Below are 18,195 nucleotides of genomic sequence, written 5' to 3'. Positions count from 1 at the left end.
TTTGATTCAAAAGATGAAATCGTTAATTCATATACTGTGAACAAATGAGGCTCCAGCATGGAACCTCATGGGACCCAAATTTCCACCTTCTACCACTCTGAATAGTTACACTTTACCCTAACTTTCTGCGTTGGCTTACAGCCAGTTCACTAGCATGCTGCTCCTTGTCCCCTCGCTCCATACGCTCTGATCTTTTTCACTGATTTACCATGTAGCACTTATCAAACTCCTTTTGGAAATTGTGTTATGTATAATACTGTCTACAGCAAAGATCACAATACAATTTTAAACAGAAGCTTGAGTAAAACACCTTCCTTCTTCAAGCAGTTGAATTTTACATGTAACATGACTTGGCCAACATATGTTGGTTAGTTTGCAATATTCTCTCTTTTGATTCAATCAATGGGTATTACATTGCACTTCATCAGGGTGACAATAGTGAGGAAAACATTTGAATTTGTATATTTTACTTTAACAGACTCGATCTGTAGCCTAGCAGATGCTGATACTCCATCAATATTTCATGGTCAATGTCATCTAAAGAGTATAAGGCACTTTGTACTATATTCCACAAGCCAATTAGCAGCAAAGGTTCTTTACTGCTCACTCTAAACATGTGACTTTCCACATTACTCTGCAAATAAGATCATACATTGTTTAATAGAAAAACACAGGCTTGCCTGAGGAAGTAGTATATTGCGCCAGGCATGAGAGCGAGTCTGAAATACACTATCATCATACTCGGTCCTTCATAATGCAGCAACTCCAATCACGGTTGGTTAAAACTTGAACAATCTCCAATTAAACTTGAATATTAAGTAAATTTGGTAGCTTAACATTCATGAATAAAAGTTAGGCCTTCATTACCTAGTGCATCTTTGAATTTTAAAATGCAAGGAAAATCAGGTAACAAAGTCATAACATTACTTCTCCACTTACGAATTTAAATTCAAAAATTTCTGTTGCCGCTCTTGAAAAGGTGAAGATATAACAAACCATTTCTCCTACCCTATGCTAGTAACACTCTCAAAGTGATTTTGCACTATAAATGTAATGGCATCTTATATCAATTATTCAACATTTACTTTGAAATATTTGGAACAAAAGCATAATCCATTTATTGCAATTACCTAACATATTAAATTATACATTAAAATTGAACTTTCTGCTTTGTCACTCCTATTTACAGTTGTGATTCATTAACATTTTTTAAAATTATGTAATGCCCACATGTAACACATTTTTCTCTTGCTTTTAATAAGCAAAACTGCTTTCAGTCCTCATACCACTGGTGTTGTTGTGGCAAGACATCAAGCTCTGGCTGACTTTTTATATTTTTACCATATTTTTCCTTCTATTTTTCATTTTATATATTTATTTTCATTTATTTCTTCTCCACTATGAGTCCTTGTCAGCTCTCATGGCCTTCCCATCCTTGGCCCTACCAGCAGTAGGACCATCTACTTCTGCCATACTTTTCTCTCCCTTCTCAGGCTCTGTCTTGCCCTGAGGACCTATTTTCTGCTGTTAAAAAAAATCAACAAGGATATCACCCACCCATTTCTGCTCTGGTAAAGCTCTTTTCCCACTTCAGAACCCAAACAGGTGTTAGGCTAACTGGGCTATAATTCTCCAGTTTCCTTCCACCTAGGCTCCACTCCCTCTATAATAAGCCTACAGCTTCCCTCTTTTGGTATCCTCAGAAGGATCATTGTGATATTCGGCACTGATCCATTATGAGCAGCATCCCCAACTGCCCCACCCTACTCTCTTGCCGAAATTTCCACTCAGCGTGCCTGCAGGGGCTAATCTAGCAAATCTCTTTCCCGTCCACCTCAACCCTCTGATTACTGAGCAACTCCACCAGCGAATCAGCTCTGATCACCCCTCTCCCATATTTCCCTCCAGAATGACCATTCACTTGCGAACAAGGCCCTTACAAATCATGAACTTATTGTGGATGATTACATCGACATCATGGCTTGATGGAAGCCTGGCTAAGGGGTGATGGGACATTCTCTCAAATGAAGTCTCACCCCCTAACTATACGTTCTCCACTTTCTCCACTAAGACCATGGTGATGGCAATGTGGCTCTGATCACCAAATTACCTTGGTCTGACACCCCTGCTCCTCTAGAACATGCTCACCTTTAAGCATCTCATCTTGTTCCACTGCTCTCACCTCTTATTTAAAGTCTTTGCTCTCTACCACTCACCCAAATACAATAACATTTTTCTCGCCAAGATTTCTTCAGTTTTCCTTCCTCAATCTCTGCACCAAATGACTTCTCATTCTTGGTGATTTTAACCTCCATCTCAACGCATTATGCTCTATGTTGAATGTACTGTGCTCTTTTCCTCACTTAATCTCTCCTTCCATGTAAACTTGCAACCCATATTCACAGCGACACCTTGACTTTGCCATCTCATGTATCCTCTCTACATCCATCATATCAATCACAGATAAGGCCATTTCTGATCATTTCCTTGTATCACTCGCCATGTGCATTCCCTTTCTACATCTCAAATTTACCACCTCCTGTATCCAGCCTTAGAAAATACTACAGCAAGTTAATTTGCAACTGCACTTTTAAAATCCCCACTGTTTGGTCACTGGCCTTCTGTTCAATATTTCAGCAGCTACTGTTGTGCTAAACCATACCCTCACCTCAACCTTTGATGCCCTGGTCTCCATTAAATCATTTCTCTCTCTTTCTCTCTTGGCCATTCCCCTAGTATAACACTCATCTCAACTCCTTTAAGTCCTCAGGACCCAGACTTGAGTGAATTTGGAGAACAAATGGTTTAGCCATTCAGCGCCAGATCTTCTTAGACCACATAAAGCACTAATGGGCCCGCTCTCATCAACCAAAACTGCTCACGATTCCAAGATCACCTTGGAATACAAAGATGACCTGTCTCCCCTGAAACCATTTTCTAATACCCCTCTCCCACATGTCCTCAACCCTCGTCACTTCTAACAATAAGTGCGAGGACTTATGGACTTCTTTGTCACTAAAACTGAAACCAATTGACCAGCTGCCTTTTTCACTTCCCTCCCTTCTTTTAGCCTACCAGGCAAGCTTCCTCCGAAATTCACATTTTCTCTCACTTCTCTCCCATTTCCTGCCATGTCCTCCCTGAGCTCATCTTGCCGATGGGACTCACCTCCTGCTCCCTTGACCCTACCCAATAAACTGCTGGCCATCCAACTTTCCCTTCTGGTCTGCACATTAGCCAAAATTGTTCACATTTCTCGCTTTACATAGTCACTCTCCTTTAAATCTGCTGTCAACAACCCTCTCCTCAACAAAAGTCAACCCATGATTCAGTTTGTCCTGGTTGACTATCACCCACCTCCAAACTCCCTTTTTTTCTCTCAAGTCCTTAAACATGGTGTCACCTCACAATCCATACTTATCTTTCCCAGAACTCCATGCTTAAATCCCTCTAATCTGGTTTCCATCCCTAACACAGTACAATTCTTATCAAAGTCATAAATTACATCTTCTTGACTGTGCCAACGGTAAATTAGCTCTCCTTGTATTTCTCGACCTGTCTGCAGCCTTTGGCAAGGTTGACCACATCATCCACCAACATTTCTGCACTGTCCCAAATGACCCATTCCATTCTTTACTACCTTACTGTGGCCATAGCATCATTTGCAATGGTTTCTCTTCATGTTTCTGCACTGTTACTTCTGATGTTAGCCAAGGATCTATCCTTGGTCCCCTCCTAATTCTCAACCACTTGCTGACCCTCAGCAATATCAGAAACACCAGCATTACTTTTCACATGGATGCTGATGACATTGTGATCTATCTCAGCACCATCTCTCTTGACAACTCCAGTACTGCTAAATTATTAGACTGCTTGTCCGACGCCCAGTAATCAGAAATTTCCTCCAATTAAACATTGAGGAGACCGAAGCCATAGTCTTCAGTGCCTGCTACAAATCCATTCGTTTACTACCACCTCAGTTCCTCTTTCTGATAATAGTCTGAGCCTGAACGAGAGGTTATATTTGCCCTCAAGATGAGCTTCTGACCATATATTTGTACCATCATTAAGTCTAGTATTTCTGTCTCAGTAACACTGCCTGACACCGTCTCTAGCTCAGCTCATTTGCTGTCGGGACCCTCATCCATAACCTCCAGACTTGACTATTGCAATGCACTTGAGATTATTCAAAACTCAGCTGCCCTTATTAATACCAAGTCCTTTTTATCTAGTACCCTGTGCTTGCTGAACTCCACTGACCCCGGTCAAGGAACACCTCAACTTAAAAATTTGCATCCTTGTTATCAAATTCCTCCATGGCCTTGTCCCTCTCTTATCTCTAATCTCCCTTGAGCCCCCAGACACCCCCCCACCAAGATATCTACATTCATCTAATCGTGGCTTCTCGAGCACCACCTATTTTAATTGCTCCACAATTGGTGGTCATGACTTCCACTGCCTACACCTCTTAAGCTCTGGAAATCCCTCCCTAAACACACACTACTTCTTTCCATTTTTTAAGCACATTCCTAAAAACTACCTCTTTGACCAAACTTATAGCCATCTGTCCTAATATCGCCTTATGTGATTCAGTGTCAAGTTTTGCTTTAGAGTACTTCAGTGAAGCACTTGGGATATTTGATCATGTTAAAGGTGCTATATGCGCACTGTGCACCATGCTCTTGCCTCCCCTGTCAGCATTAGCTCTTCTTGTTCCTGCTTCTTCGAAGCAACAATCAGTGCAAAGCTGCAGCGTGATGGCAGCACAAACGGATTTGTAAAAAGGTCCATTTCTACTTTGTTAGGTGTTTACTGCTGCCATATAAATGAATTGGTGGTGCTGCTGCTGTATTAATTTATAATGACCCATAGCTCTAGGAATTTATCCATTTGTTGGCGGCTAGCATTCTTTAAATTGATTAGCTGGCAGGTGCCAGTATTCTCTGGTATTAATTTGTTGAATCAATGAATTGTCTTCTGTTCCATTTATTTAATAATTCATTGATGCTACTGCTCTACACTTCTTAATTAATCTTAGTTTATTTTTGTTGCTGCCAATGGCTATATTCATTTATTAATACTTGTTTTTTTCCATTATTTTATTAATTTCAAGCTTATTGCTTTTTAGTGTAATAAAGCTGCTGATGCCTGATGCTCTATGAATTCATTAACCGATTGTGAGCATTACTGCATTGATTTATTGGCACTGTCAGGAAGAGATATTAATGTAAATGTTATTGGATTTTTTAAAAAAAAGAGGTTTAGTCGTTTGTGTGTTAATTGGCTTAAAGCCAGCTAGTCTGGGTGCTTTGATGCACAGAAAGAAATTGGTTTGAAATGGCAATTAGATAAACTTGGGAGCAGTTTGCATTTTTAAATAGAGTGTTCAAGAGTGGGAGTGAAATCTTGCACCTAGCTCGGAGACACCAAGCAATGTTTACATTACTGATAAAATTGGTACTATGAGAGGGGCTCAAAGGGCCTGGTGATACAATGAGAATTTACATTTAAAGAGAAAGGCTAGGCATTATCTGAGAAGAGTTCGTGTGTGCAGGTCAGAGACATGTAATATCTAAGCAGCTATAAGCCTACAGCTGTCTGCAAAGGAACCAAATTGAAAGAAATTTCATTTTGAATTCGTAAGGTAAAAAATGCTTTGTCTGGTGTCTGTTTAAGTCTATTGGTTATTGTTGCCTTAGTGGAGATTAATTTGGGAATTTGTTAAAAAGTTATGATAATAGTAATTTGTTTCCATGTGTACGTGTTTAATTTGTTGTAAATTAATAAATGTTTCATTTAGTTTGATATAAAAACCTCTCAAGAACTGGTGGTCTTATTCCTGAATTTAGAGCTGCAACTCAAAACATACCAATTGAAAATATAGGTTTTGCCAGTTGTTTAAAGTTTCCCTCTGGGATTTTAAATAACTCAGCCTTTACAAACTGCTGTGTCACAATAATGCCACAAACTGTTCCTTTATTGATTTGATGGTGTGCCTTCTCATTAATTCACCATTTAGCTGTGTCAAAATTTTCATCAATAACCTTTCATGGTTTTGTTCAAGTGGTTATGTAGGTTTGTGTAGGTTGGGTTTTCCTACACTATGTAGCAAACAAAACCAATACATTAAGTTTCACTTCAGATTGTCCCACTTAAAAGTAATTTTGCTTTCACGTTATTTACTCTTTAAGACCTTTCTTTTGATTAGTGTCGACATTTTCGGTTATACATTACTTGTACTCTGGCCCCACCCTCACGCTGAACTCTGGGACAGCTGCCACCATGTCCTGATGCTGGAGCCATCACAACAGTCACCAGTGGGTCAAGCTGCCGGGAGAGGGTGAGGCCAGAGATCCGGGAGCTTGCGCAGGCTGGATGAGTATGGTCAGTATATTCAACCCATCAAGTACCCCTCCTTAAAGGTAGGTGCTACAAAGCAGACGGGAACAATCACCACTAAGGTAGAACAAGATCCAAGGCCAGTTTGTGATCCAGCAGAAATAAGTAAAGATAATATCAACCTTGGGAGATTTTCCTTGGTGCTCAGCAGTCAATCATCATGATTACTCCTTAAGCTGGAAGAGCATCTAGAAGGAATGCTCGGATAGGTTCTAGAAGATGCATGCCAAACGCAATCAGGAGGGAAAGCGGCAAGCTAATAAATAAAATTATACCCATATCCATACATCACACTTAGTGGAATTGCAGTTTGTCCATTGATTTCATGGGTAATTTTAACCCCAATACAGATTGTTTTGGATTGGGTGAGAAGATAACATTTTGAAAATTCCAAACTCAATCCAACCCATTTCTGATTTTAAAGGCAGGATAAGTAACCAATCTGCTCTCAAGAGGTGTGTAGGTAACAAATTTTAAGAAGGCTGCGTGCCTCCATTTTTGCAGAATTTTTATTTGTAAACCAGTTTTGGTCAGGTTCCCAGGGACTCAGAAAATCCACCCAGTAAAGGGAGGTGAGATTGGGCCAGAATCATAAGCCAAGTGCATTTACTGCACTGCTTGTGGACATTCCCATCCGCTCCGAGAAGCTCACATGCTTTCAGCTCCATGAGCGCTGACTTTCCCCCCATCCCCTCCGATCTTGTCCCCACCTCCACATCCCCTCCTTCTGTGACCACAATCTCTCCCTGCCTGCTCTCTGTTCCTCAGTTGCAGCCTTAATTTGCAGATTTTCCCATCTGACAGGAAGCTCGTCTGTCAATCATGCTGGCTGTCAGAGCAGGAACCTGAAAAAAAATTCAAAAGACATCCTGAAGTTAATATCTGCAGGACTCCCTGGAAACCTATACTTCTGGATTGCCCATCATTATTCCAAACATACCTTCAGTAAATATCAAGGCCTTCCTTTTTGCTGGTACAGGATATGGGAGCACCACTGAAAGGGAAGACACTGGCAGTTAACTCAGTACAGAGAACAAAGTTGGTCAATGTATAGCTGCACTTGCATGGTGCTTACATTGAAAGAGGATTAGTGAAAGGGACAGGTTAGGTGTTTGTCTTATGACTCTTCCTGTCCTCAAGGATTTTTTCTAGCAGCAATTTCTGGTTATTTTCCTCCTCTAGTCTTGACAGTGGATAGGCGTTCTTCCCTGCCACCATGTTTCGAATCTTCATTGAAAAAATTATGCAGCAAGCAACAACTACCATCCAGTAGATTCTAGCAGGGTGTACTGCAAGACATCTCCTGATCTTCCCATACACATGAAGTATTGTTTCAATATGACAACAGTGTTTTATTATCTTGGAAGCTGCATTAGTCTCATAAGAACATAAGAAATAGGAGCATGAGTAGGGCATTCAGCCTCCCATGCCGGTTTTGCTGTTCTAAACAATCAAGGCTGATCTTCTACCTCAATTCCACATTCTCATACCATCCTCATAGCCCTTAAATATAAGCTCATTTCCAACTTGAATATTCCAAAGATCCACAAACCTCTAGGGTGAAGAAGTTCCTCATTTTAAGTTGCAATAGCTGACCCCTTATTAGGAGACTGTAACCATAGTTTTAGATGTCCCAGACAGGGATACATCCTTCAGCATTTACCATGTCAAGCCCTTTAAAAATTTTAGTTTTCAATTAGATTATTCCTCACTCTTCTAAATTCCAAGGGATATTGTTCCAATGCACTCACTCTCTCCTTGGTTTAAACATGCACAAAAGAGCTGAACTCCAGAGGGGAGTGAGAGTGACTGCCCTTGACATCAAGGAAGCATTCGACCGATTGTGGAATCAAGTTGTCCTAGGAAAACTGGAGTCAACGGAAATGAGGGGGGAAACTCTCCAAAGGTTGGAGTCATACTTGGCACAAAGGAAGATGGTTGTAGTTTTTGGAGATCAATCACCTCAGTTCCAGGACATCACTGCAGGAGTTCCTCAGGGTACTGTCCTCGGCCCTACCATCTTCAACTGCTTTAACAATGGCTTTCACTCCATCATAAAGGTCAGAGTGGGGATGATCACTGATGATTGCACAATGTTCAACACCATTTGTGACTCCTCAGATACTGAAGCAGTCCATGTCCAAACGCAGCAAGACCTGGACGATATCCAGGCTTGGGCTGACAAGTGGCAAGTAACATTCATGCTACGCAAATGCCAGGCAATGACCATCTCCAACAATTGAGCATCCAACCATCACCCCTAGACATTCAAAGGCATTACCATTACTGAATTCCCTCACTACCAACATCCTGGGGATTCCAATTGACCAGAAATTGAACTGGACTCGCCACATAAATACAGTGTTTACAAGAGCAGGTCAGAGGCAAGGAATCCTGCAGCAATTAACTCACCTCCTGACTCCCCAAAGCCTGTCCACCATCTACAAGGCACAAGTCAGGAGTGTGATGGAATATTCCCCACTGGCCTGGATGAGTTCAACTCCAACAACGCTCAAGAAACTTGACACCATCCAGGACAAAACAGCCTGCTTGATTGGCAACCCTTCCACAAACATTTACCCCCTCCACCACATACAAACAGTGTCAGCAGTGTGTACAATTTACAAGATGCACTGCACAAACTCACTAAGGGTCCTTAGGCAGAACCTTCACCCATGACCACTACCATCTAGAAGGACAAGGGCAGCAGACACATGGGAACACTACCGCCTGCAAGTTCCTCTCCAAGCCACTCACCATCCTGACTTGAAATATATCGCTATTCCCTCACTGTCATTTGGTCAAATTCCTGGAACTCCCTCCTTAACAGCACTGTGGGTGTATCCATACCACAGGGACTGCAGCGGTTCAAGAAGGCAGCTCACCACCACGTTCTCAAGGGCAATTAGGGATGGGCCTAGCCAGCAACGTCCATATCTCGTAAATGAATTTTAAAAATCTACATTCAATTTGTGCGCGCAGTTATCACAAGGTTACCAAGGGTGAACAAGTTAACAATGGCCTCCTTTAACTCTCCCTTCTTCAAACAAATCGGGGCCAATTGACAGTCTCTAAAAGAATTGTGACTGCTGCCTGAGATGAGACTCTAACCTACATGATTTGTGCCATTCATGACTAACCAACAAGAGATTGGATGAATGAAAGTGTTCGTGGGTTCATGAGCAGCATGGCGTTACATCAAGGAGCCCAAGTGACTTCATGGCAAACAGAATGTTTGCAAAATTCTATGACAAAAGAACTGCACTCTACTTTTCCATGGGAAACTGATACAAAGGTGCTTGCCTTGAGAAACAAAGCATCAATGAACTATGAAGCTGTTTACTGTGGAATAACCATTATTGCTTGCAAGGAATTGTAGGCATTCAAATTCCTGGCAGGTGTGACCTTGACTGTCACCAGTGTTGAATCAGCGATGGAGGTTATATGTAGGCAACTTGCAGCATATAGCATAATCCATTGCCTCCCGGGTGAACTTGTGTAGGCAATCATATAAGGATGACCCGAGGTAGCTGTGGATACATCTGTAAACACGACTGTGATAAAACAGGCAGACTCCCTCTGCTACAGACAAACTTCAATGGCATACTTTCTTTTATCTTGTTCTTATGCTTCCGAAATGAAACAGATTAGCACTCAAGGTTATATCCATTTTCTGAATTCAAGCTACAACAATCCAAATTCCAGTAATTTACCTTTAAGAAATTACTTTTTGATAGATCAGAATGCCATTGGGCTTTAAATGCTTCATATATATAAGCATATTAAGTATACTGTGCAATCCCAGAGCTCAAAACAGGAAATTACCTGAACACATTAAAATCTAGTTATCCATAACAACCTACTGAAGTTAATCAGTTGCATGTTCTGAACCAGCCAGGTGCTAGATAAATGCACACCCTTAATGAACTAGTTAGTGCAATGGAGTAGATCCAGAACCAGCCCCCAAGATCTCTGACCACCAATGGTGCAAATGAATAATAAGCATTGTGTTGTATTGTGAACAGATCCCCTGTGGAAAGTTACACATGGACCATTTTTTAGTTATCTTCACCTTTCTGGCTTATCAGTAAATAAACAGTTTGCAAACAAGCTATGGACATACTTAAAAAGCTGGATATAGACTGTTTCACAAGCTATTTAACAATGCTTCTTCCTGGGTATTCAATATATTTTGCATGCTCTGAAGTTATCCAAAAATACTGCCATAAATATTGATACATTATACATCAGTATTTTAATTACATAATCAGAACACAGGATTTATCACCACCAAAAATCCTTAACTGGGAATAAAAATGATCAAAGTGATAACAGTGTCTATTTGTTAATTACAAATAGGTGTTAATCTATCTATAAAACAGATAGATCATCTGTTTATCAATCACATAAAATACTACTTAAATAAACTAAATAAGGTTGTTTGGAATTAACATAGCAAGCAAAATTCATGCAAATCTTTATTTTATCATTGTAACATTATTTCAACACATGCCGTACATGCATGCTACTCTAGCACAACGATCAGCATATTTTATGGCATCACATAAACAGCAGCAATTTTAATTTCTTTACAAGTTAGCACTGCAGTTGCTAATTTACTGGGGTTCAATGCAAAGGAAAGATTAGAAGGCAAGGGCTGACAGTTGGTTTCATTTGGCTATTCATTCTTACACTTCAAGTTAAAAGCTTGATGTATTAATCCAGTTGCTATCACTAACACACCATAGGTTAACTGATAAACAATGTTCTCAACAGGTAAGCATTTTTTGACTTTTAAGGAGCTTTTAAGAAGAAATTGAAAAAAAAAATAATGTTTTGTTTTGGGGGAATGTGCTACCTATAGCTGATAGATATGGAAATCCGCTCCATAATCTCTGCTAATTCTGCTGTTAAGTGGCAACCCTGAGGCACACAAGATAGCTAAGATCAGGAATACAACAACCTGACTTTTATTTTCTGACATCAACACAACTCGCTATTTTAAAGTTTATATTTTTGGACTCAAAACTAAATAGTTACTTTGGTTTTGGGTTGGAAAATCTCATTCTACTATTGAGGCATTCTTAAATCTACTTGGTTCGTATTTTTTCAGATCTATTGCAATTACAGTTCTGTTTTATATCAGAAAAGGGAAGCCACTTAGCTCATCTATTTAATAACTGGAGAAATTTCTCACTGCTGTATTCCACTTCTACATCTATGTTATTTGTTAAATTCCTCTTTGTCCCATAAACACTTAAAACAAAAACACATTTCTAGTGGTTTCTGTAAACTAGAACTAAACTAAACTCTAGTCTCCTTAATCCAAGCATATTTCCAAACCATGTACTTACATTTCTTGTCTGATCCGTCTGAGTTTTGCTTTAGTGTCTGCCAGTTCAACAGACAAATGCTGTCGGCTCTCAGTATGCTGCATGCCTGGAGAGCCAGTAGGTGACTGAGCTATTCCATGAACTGGAGATTGGTTGCAGTCACGTTCTTGTTTGAGATGTAAAATGATCTGCAAATAATTATGAATAGATACATTTTATTTTATTTAGCTAGATACAGCACAATTTTCCATATCATGTTTATTTTACTGGAACTAAAATGTGATGAAAATAGATACGACACTGGTAGTGAGGTAACCAGTACAGCTAGTGTTCAGAAGACTTTTACAGTTTAAAAAACATATCAATGAAACATTAGTATGGTAGGAATAAACAATTTGAGTTATTCTTTCACAAATTTGTATATGCCTGCAAGCATTAAACCTTCTCATACAAGGAAGACAGATGTCATTCCATATGTCAATTACATAATTAGTGCTGGTAACTTTCTGTAGATACCAAAAGTAATTGCTTGTTTATTTTTTGTACACAACTTCATTAAGGTTTTAGCTTTAGATTTATTTTTCCTGTCATCTGAATGTCTTTACGAGTATATGAAATAGGAGTAGGCCACTCAGCCCCTCGATCCTACTCTTGTCATTTAATAAGATCGTAGCTGATCTGATTGCAACCTCAGCTCCAGGTTCCCTTCTACCTCGATAACCTTTCACCTCCTTGCTTATCAATAATCTATCTACCTCTGCCTTAAAAATATTCAAAGACTCTGCTTCCACCACCTGTTGAGGAAGAGTTCCAAAGGCTCAAGACCCTCAGAGAAAACATTTCTCCTCATCTCTCTCAAATGGGTGACCCCTTATTTTTAAACAGTGACCCCCTAGTTCTAGATTCTCCCTTGAGAGGAAACAACCTTTCCACATCCACCCTGTCAAGACCCTTCAGGATCTAATGTGCTTCAATCAAGTCGCCTCCAAATATTATGGACTCCAGTGGATACAAGCCTAGCCTGTCCAACCTTTCCTCATAAGACAACCCACCCTATTCCAGGTATTAGTTTGGTAAACCTTCCCTGAACTGCTTCCAACACATTTACATCCTTCCTGAAATAAGGAGACTAATACTGTACACAGTGCTCCAGATGTGGTCTCACCAATGCCCTATATAACTGAAGCATAACCTCCCTATTTTTGTATTCAATTCCCCTGACAATAAACAATAACATTCTATTAGCTTTCCTAATTACTTTGCTGTACATGCATATTAACCTTTTACGATTCATGCAAAATTCATACACCCAAGTCCCCCTCCTTCTCAGAGCTCTGCAATCTCACCATTTAGGTAATATGCTTGTTTTTTATTCGTCCTGCCAAAATGGACAACTTCACATTTTCCCATATTATACTGCATCTTCCGGGTCTTTGCTCACTCACTTAATCTATTTATATTCCTTTGTAGCCTCCTTAGGTCCTCTTCACAACTTGCTTCCCTACTAATCTTTGCATAATCAGCAAATTTAGCAACCATATCTTCGGTCCCTTCATCCAAGTTATTTATATAAATTGTAACAAGTTGAGGCCCCAGCACTGATCCCTGTGGTATACCATTCGTTAAATCCTGCCAACCAGAAAATAATCCATTTATGCCTACTCTCTGCCAATCTTGTATCCATACCAATATGTTATCTGCCACACCATGAGCTTTTATTTTCAGCAATACCCTTTAATGTGGCACCTTATTAAACGCCATCTGAAAATCCAAGTACAGTACATCCACCAGTTCTCCTTTATCCACAGCACGTTACTTCTTCAAAGAATTCAAATAAATTGGTTAAACGTGATTTCACTTTCACAAAACCATGTTGACTCTGCTTGATTACCTTGAATTTATCTAAGTGCCCTGCTATACCGCCTTTAATAATAGCTTCCAACATTTTCCCTATGATAGATAATAAGCTAAATGGCCTGTAGTTTCCTGCTTTCTCTCCTTCCTGTTTGGGTAAAGGAGTTACATTCACTATTTTCCAATCTAATTGAAACTTCCCCAAATCTAGGGAATTTTGGAAAATTAAAACCAACGCATCAACTATCTCACTAGCCACTTCTTTTAGGACCCGAGGATGAAGTCCATTATGACCCAAGGGCTTGTCAGCCTGTAGCTCCAACAATTTGCTCAGCACCACTTCCCTGGTGATTGTAATTTTTGAGTTCCTCCCTCCCTTCCATTTCCAGAATTACAGCTATTCCTGGGATGTTACTTATATCCTCTACAGTGAAGACCGATGCAAAATGCCTGCTCAATTCATCCGCCATTTCCTTTTTTTCCCATGATTAATTCCCCAGACTCATTTCCTGTAGCAACAAAGCTCACTTTGTTAACTTTTCTTTTGTAAATATCTATATAAACTTTTATTATGTCTTTATATTTCTAGCTAGCTTTTTCTCATACTCTAATTTTTCCTTCCTTATTAATCTTTTATTCAATCTTTGCTGTTTTTTATATTCTGTCCAATCCTTGGCCTGCCACTCATCTTCGTGCAATATATGCTTTAAGTATGATACTATCTTTAACTTTTTTAGCTAACCACAGATGCTGGGTTCTCCTCTTGGGGTGTATCTATTCTATCTCTTCCAAAATGTCCCCTTTAATGTCTGCTACTGCATCTCTATTGTCCTATTCCTTTTGCTAATTTGGCAGTTCACTTTAGCTCGCTCTGCTTTCATGCCCTCATAATTGCTCTTATTTAATTTTCAAATACCACCCTTAGATCCACTCTTCTCTCCCTCAAACTGAATGTAAAATTCAATCATATGATTGCTGCTACCTAGGGGCACCTTCATTATGAGGTCATTAATTAATCATACCTCGTTGCACAATGCCAGTTCTAGTATAGCCTATTCTCTGATTGGCACTAGAACATGTTGTGCTAAGAATCTATCCTGAAAAAGGCTACCTATGCCCATCTGATTTTTCCAGTCTATGTGTAGATTAAAATCCATGATTACTATTGTACCTCTCTGACAAGCTTCCATTATTTCTTCCTTTAGACCCCATCCTGCCATGTGGTTACTGTCATGGGCCTTGCACACCACTCCGACAAGTGACTTCACCTGTAGGTCAAGTTTCATTGCTCTTGACTTTCAGGGGTTGATTTTAACTTTTTGCTGAATGAGAAAATGAATCAACCACCTATTTATACCCCATCCTATTTTTCTTTCCATATTTCAATGAAAATCAGGTGGTATATAAGACGGGTACAAGCCCACGGTTGCTCAGAACAACTAAAATCAGCATCTTTGTCAGCCTCTGAAATTCTAATTGCAACTACTGACAAACGTTGGTTAGACCCCCACCTAAAAAAAAGCATTATTTTGTTACATTAGAAATACTGTACCCAACCCGTCAAAAGACAAGGCAAATTGGAAAACCTGAGGCCCCAAACTTCCAATCCCCAGTGAAGTCATCCCCGCGTGCACACACATCACCGTGTCCCCCGCCACCACAACCTCCCACAGAAGATTGGGGGTGCAGGGTAGGGAAGACAAACAACACCACCAGCCCTCCCCCCCCCCACACTAAAAGATGCACGGGGAGGGGTGGGGGGGGGGTTGGTGAGTGCACTGTATGGTAATTGCTCAGAAGGTCAAACTTCCGATGGGCAATTACTCTGCAACGAGAACTGGCCGATACTCTGTTTTAAATCGGAGAGTTCGGATGGATCCAACTCTTACCAGAGTTGCTACCCAGGAAAAGTTAGAAGAATTAAAACCACTAGCAACTCCTGGGTAACTATAGTACAGATACCTCCCCCCGACCTCCCCTGACGGATCCCCCACTGGACCACCAATTCAGCCTCAATCTCCCCAACTACCCCCAATACCCCAACTAAACCCTTGATCACTCCTCACCCCTTCCAACTGCACTCCCGATTCCCCCCTCCGGACTACTCCTCCGCGCCCCCCACCCCCCCCCCACTACCCTTCCAACCACCCCCGACTACTCCTGGCCACCCTCCCAGCCTCCCTCCCGATCCCTCCCAGCCCCCAACCACCTTTCCGACACTCCCCCCACTGTCCTAGCCTCCAATCCAGACAACCCCCACCCCCAGACTATCCGACCCCCCACCACCAGCCCCCTGACTCCAACCGGTCCTCCTCGGCCCCAACCTGTCCTACCTGGTCCCAGCTCACTCCACCCCCAATCCACCTACTGACCTTCTCCCTAGCTTCTCAAAGTGGCTGGGACTTCTAAACCTATCTGCTTTACAGCAGCTAGAACTGTAAAAAGGGGTTGTGGCTTCACTCCCCCAAACGCTGCTGTACTGGAATGAGGGGACTCCTGAACATCTGCTTTGCACTTTTCTCACCCGGCCCGGAATGTCGGGAAAGAAACATGCAGTTCCATTTCAGTATAAGTTAAAAAAAAGGAGCTGCGTGGCAATCTAACTGAATATTACTCATCAGAAGTTCTGGCCCCACTCTTTTTAAAAATATTAAACTTCAATAAAAATAAAGAACATCAAGGGAAATAATGCTACCAACAACAAAACTGGAAATATCAGTTCCTTGCATAGCAGAATTCAGTGAAGAAGGTGACAATTTCAAAGCACAGCCAAACTCACTTAAATATCCACTAAAATGTTGCTGCGATGACTCCACTAAGCTGTTCAATGTGTACACAGCAAATTTTAGCTTAAAGCAAATTATCAGGTAACGTTCTTTGTATTGACAGGACTCTACTACTTCTCAGAGAGTCTTTTTACAAAGAATATACAGCACAGAAATAGGCCATTCAGCCCAACCATTTCATGCTAGCACTTGTGCTCCACTGGTTCCCACTCCAAACTCCGTTCCCCACCAACTCCATCCCTCTCCCTGGCAACAGTCTGAGATTAAGCCATTTTGTCATAAATCCTGGTGTCACCCTTGATCCCAAGATGAGCTTCCAACTTCATTTATGCCATTACTAAGGCCACCTAATTCCAGCTCCATAACTTCACCCATCTTCTTATGATCCTTAGCCAGATCCTCAGTTGGTGGCGAGATAACATTTTGCTTAAAGTAGACAAAATTTGAGTTTAACACACTTGCCTCTTAGGCAGTCCCTCAGGATCGAGGGTGACTTGCTGCCACATCAAAAATGAGTTCTCAGGTGACTGAAGAGTCTAATGTGCGACCTACAGTCTCTGTCACAGCTGGGGCAGACAGTGGTAGGGGTGTCCGGGTTACCATGCACTCCTTTCGCTGTTGATGTTTGGCTTCAGCTAGCCCTTGGCGATGAGACTCGAGGTGTTCAGCTCCTTCCCAGATGCTTTCCCTTCACTTCGGGAGGTCTTGAACCCAGCGGATCAACGGTCAATGCTTCGATGCTGGGAATATTGGCCTGAGCGAGGACACTTATGTTGGTGCGCCTATTCTGCTAATGGATTTGCAGGATCTTGCAGAGGTAGCGCTGGTGGTACTTCTCCAGAGTTTTGAGGTGACTGCTGTACATAGTCCACATCTCTGAGCCATATATGAGAATGGGTATCACTACTGCTCTGTAGACCATGAGCTTGGTGCCTGGTTTGACATGCTGGTCTTCAAACAGTCTGTTGCTTAGGCGGCCGAAGGCTGCGCTGGCACACTGGAGGCAGCGTTGAAAGGCAGCGTTGAAACTCATCGTTGATGTCTGCCCTTGTTGACAGTAGGTTCCCAAGGCATATAAAGTGGTCCACGTTGTCCGAGGCCTCTTTGATAACTGGAAATGGTGGGTGGGGGGCAGTGAGGTGTGGAGGGGGCAGGTTGATAGAGGACCTTTGTCTTACGGATTTTTAGTGTAAGGCCTATGCTTCCGTATGCCTTGGTGAAGGTGTTGACAACGGCTTGGCACTCGGCCTCCGAGTATACGCAGACGCAAGCATCATCTGCATATTGTAGTTCAGTGACAGGGGATTGGATGGCCTTGGATCTGGCCTGCAGGCAGCGGAGGTTGAACAGGTTCTTGTTTGTTCTGCAATTTAGCTCCACTCCAACGGGGAGCTTGCCGAAGGCGAGATGGAGCACTGCAGCAAGGAAGCTCGAGAAGAGCATCGGTGCGATAACACAGCTTTGCTTGACCCTAGTGCGAACGTGGATTGGGTCTGTGGTGGATCTGTTGGTCAGGGTCACGGTTTGCATGTCATTGTGGAGCATTTGGAGGATGGTGACAAACATTTGGGGGCAGCCAATACTTTGTGGTTGACAATGTCGAAGGCTTTTGAGGATCAAAGGCCATGTACCAAGATTGGTGCTCCTCCCTGCATTTCTTGCAGTTGCCACACCGTGAAGATCAGCTCCATAACTTCAACGATCTTGTGATGATCCTTGGCCAGACCCCCAGGTTGCTGGTGAGGCAATGTTTTGTTTAAAGTGCACAAAGTTTGAGTTTAAAACCCTTACTAAGTGAATGAAGCCACAAGATTCCACAGGTT

At 41.5% G+C, this 18,195-nt stretch overlaps 1 protein-coding gene across 7 annotated transcripts in view; it reads right to left on the bottom strand.

Annotated features, from left to right (window-relative positions):
* The window catches only part of LOC121292611 (girdin-like), a 334,505-nt gene that overhangs the window by 208,561 nt on the left and 107,749 nt on the right, over positions 1-18,195 (bottom strand). For all 7 annotated transcript variants that reach the window (XM_041214804.1, XM_041214830.1, XM_041214822.1 and 4 more), the window contains exon 8: positions 11,754-11,920. In XM_041214804.1, the coding sequence (XP_041070738.1) occupies positions 11,754-11,920 (167 nt within the window). The remainder of the gene's footprint in view (positions 1-11,753; positions 11,921-18,195) is intronic.

Source organism: Carcharodon carcharias, chromosome 2 (genome assembly GCF_017639515.1).
Source record: "Carcharodon carcharias isolate sCarCar2 chromosome 2, sCarCar2.pri, whole genome shotgun sequence".
Taxonomy (NCBI): Eukaryota; Metazoa; Chordata; class Chondrichthyes; order Lamniformes; family Lamnidae; genus Carcharodon; species Carcharodon carcharias.
The sequence above is the reverse complement of the archived record's forward strand: the minus strand, read 5'-3'. Positions and strand labels throughout refer to the sequence as shown.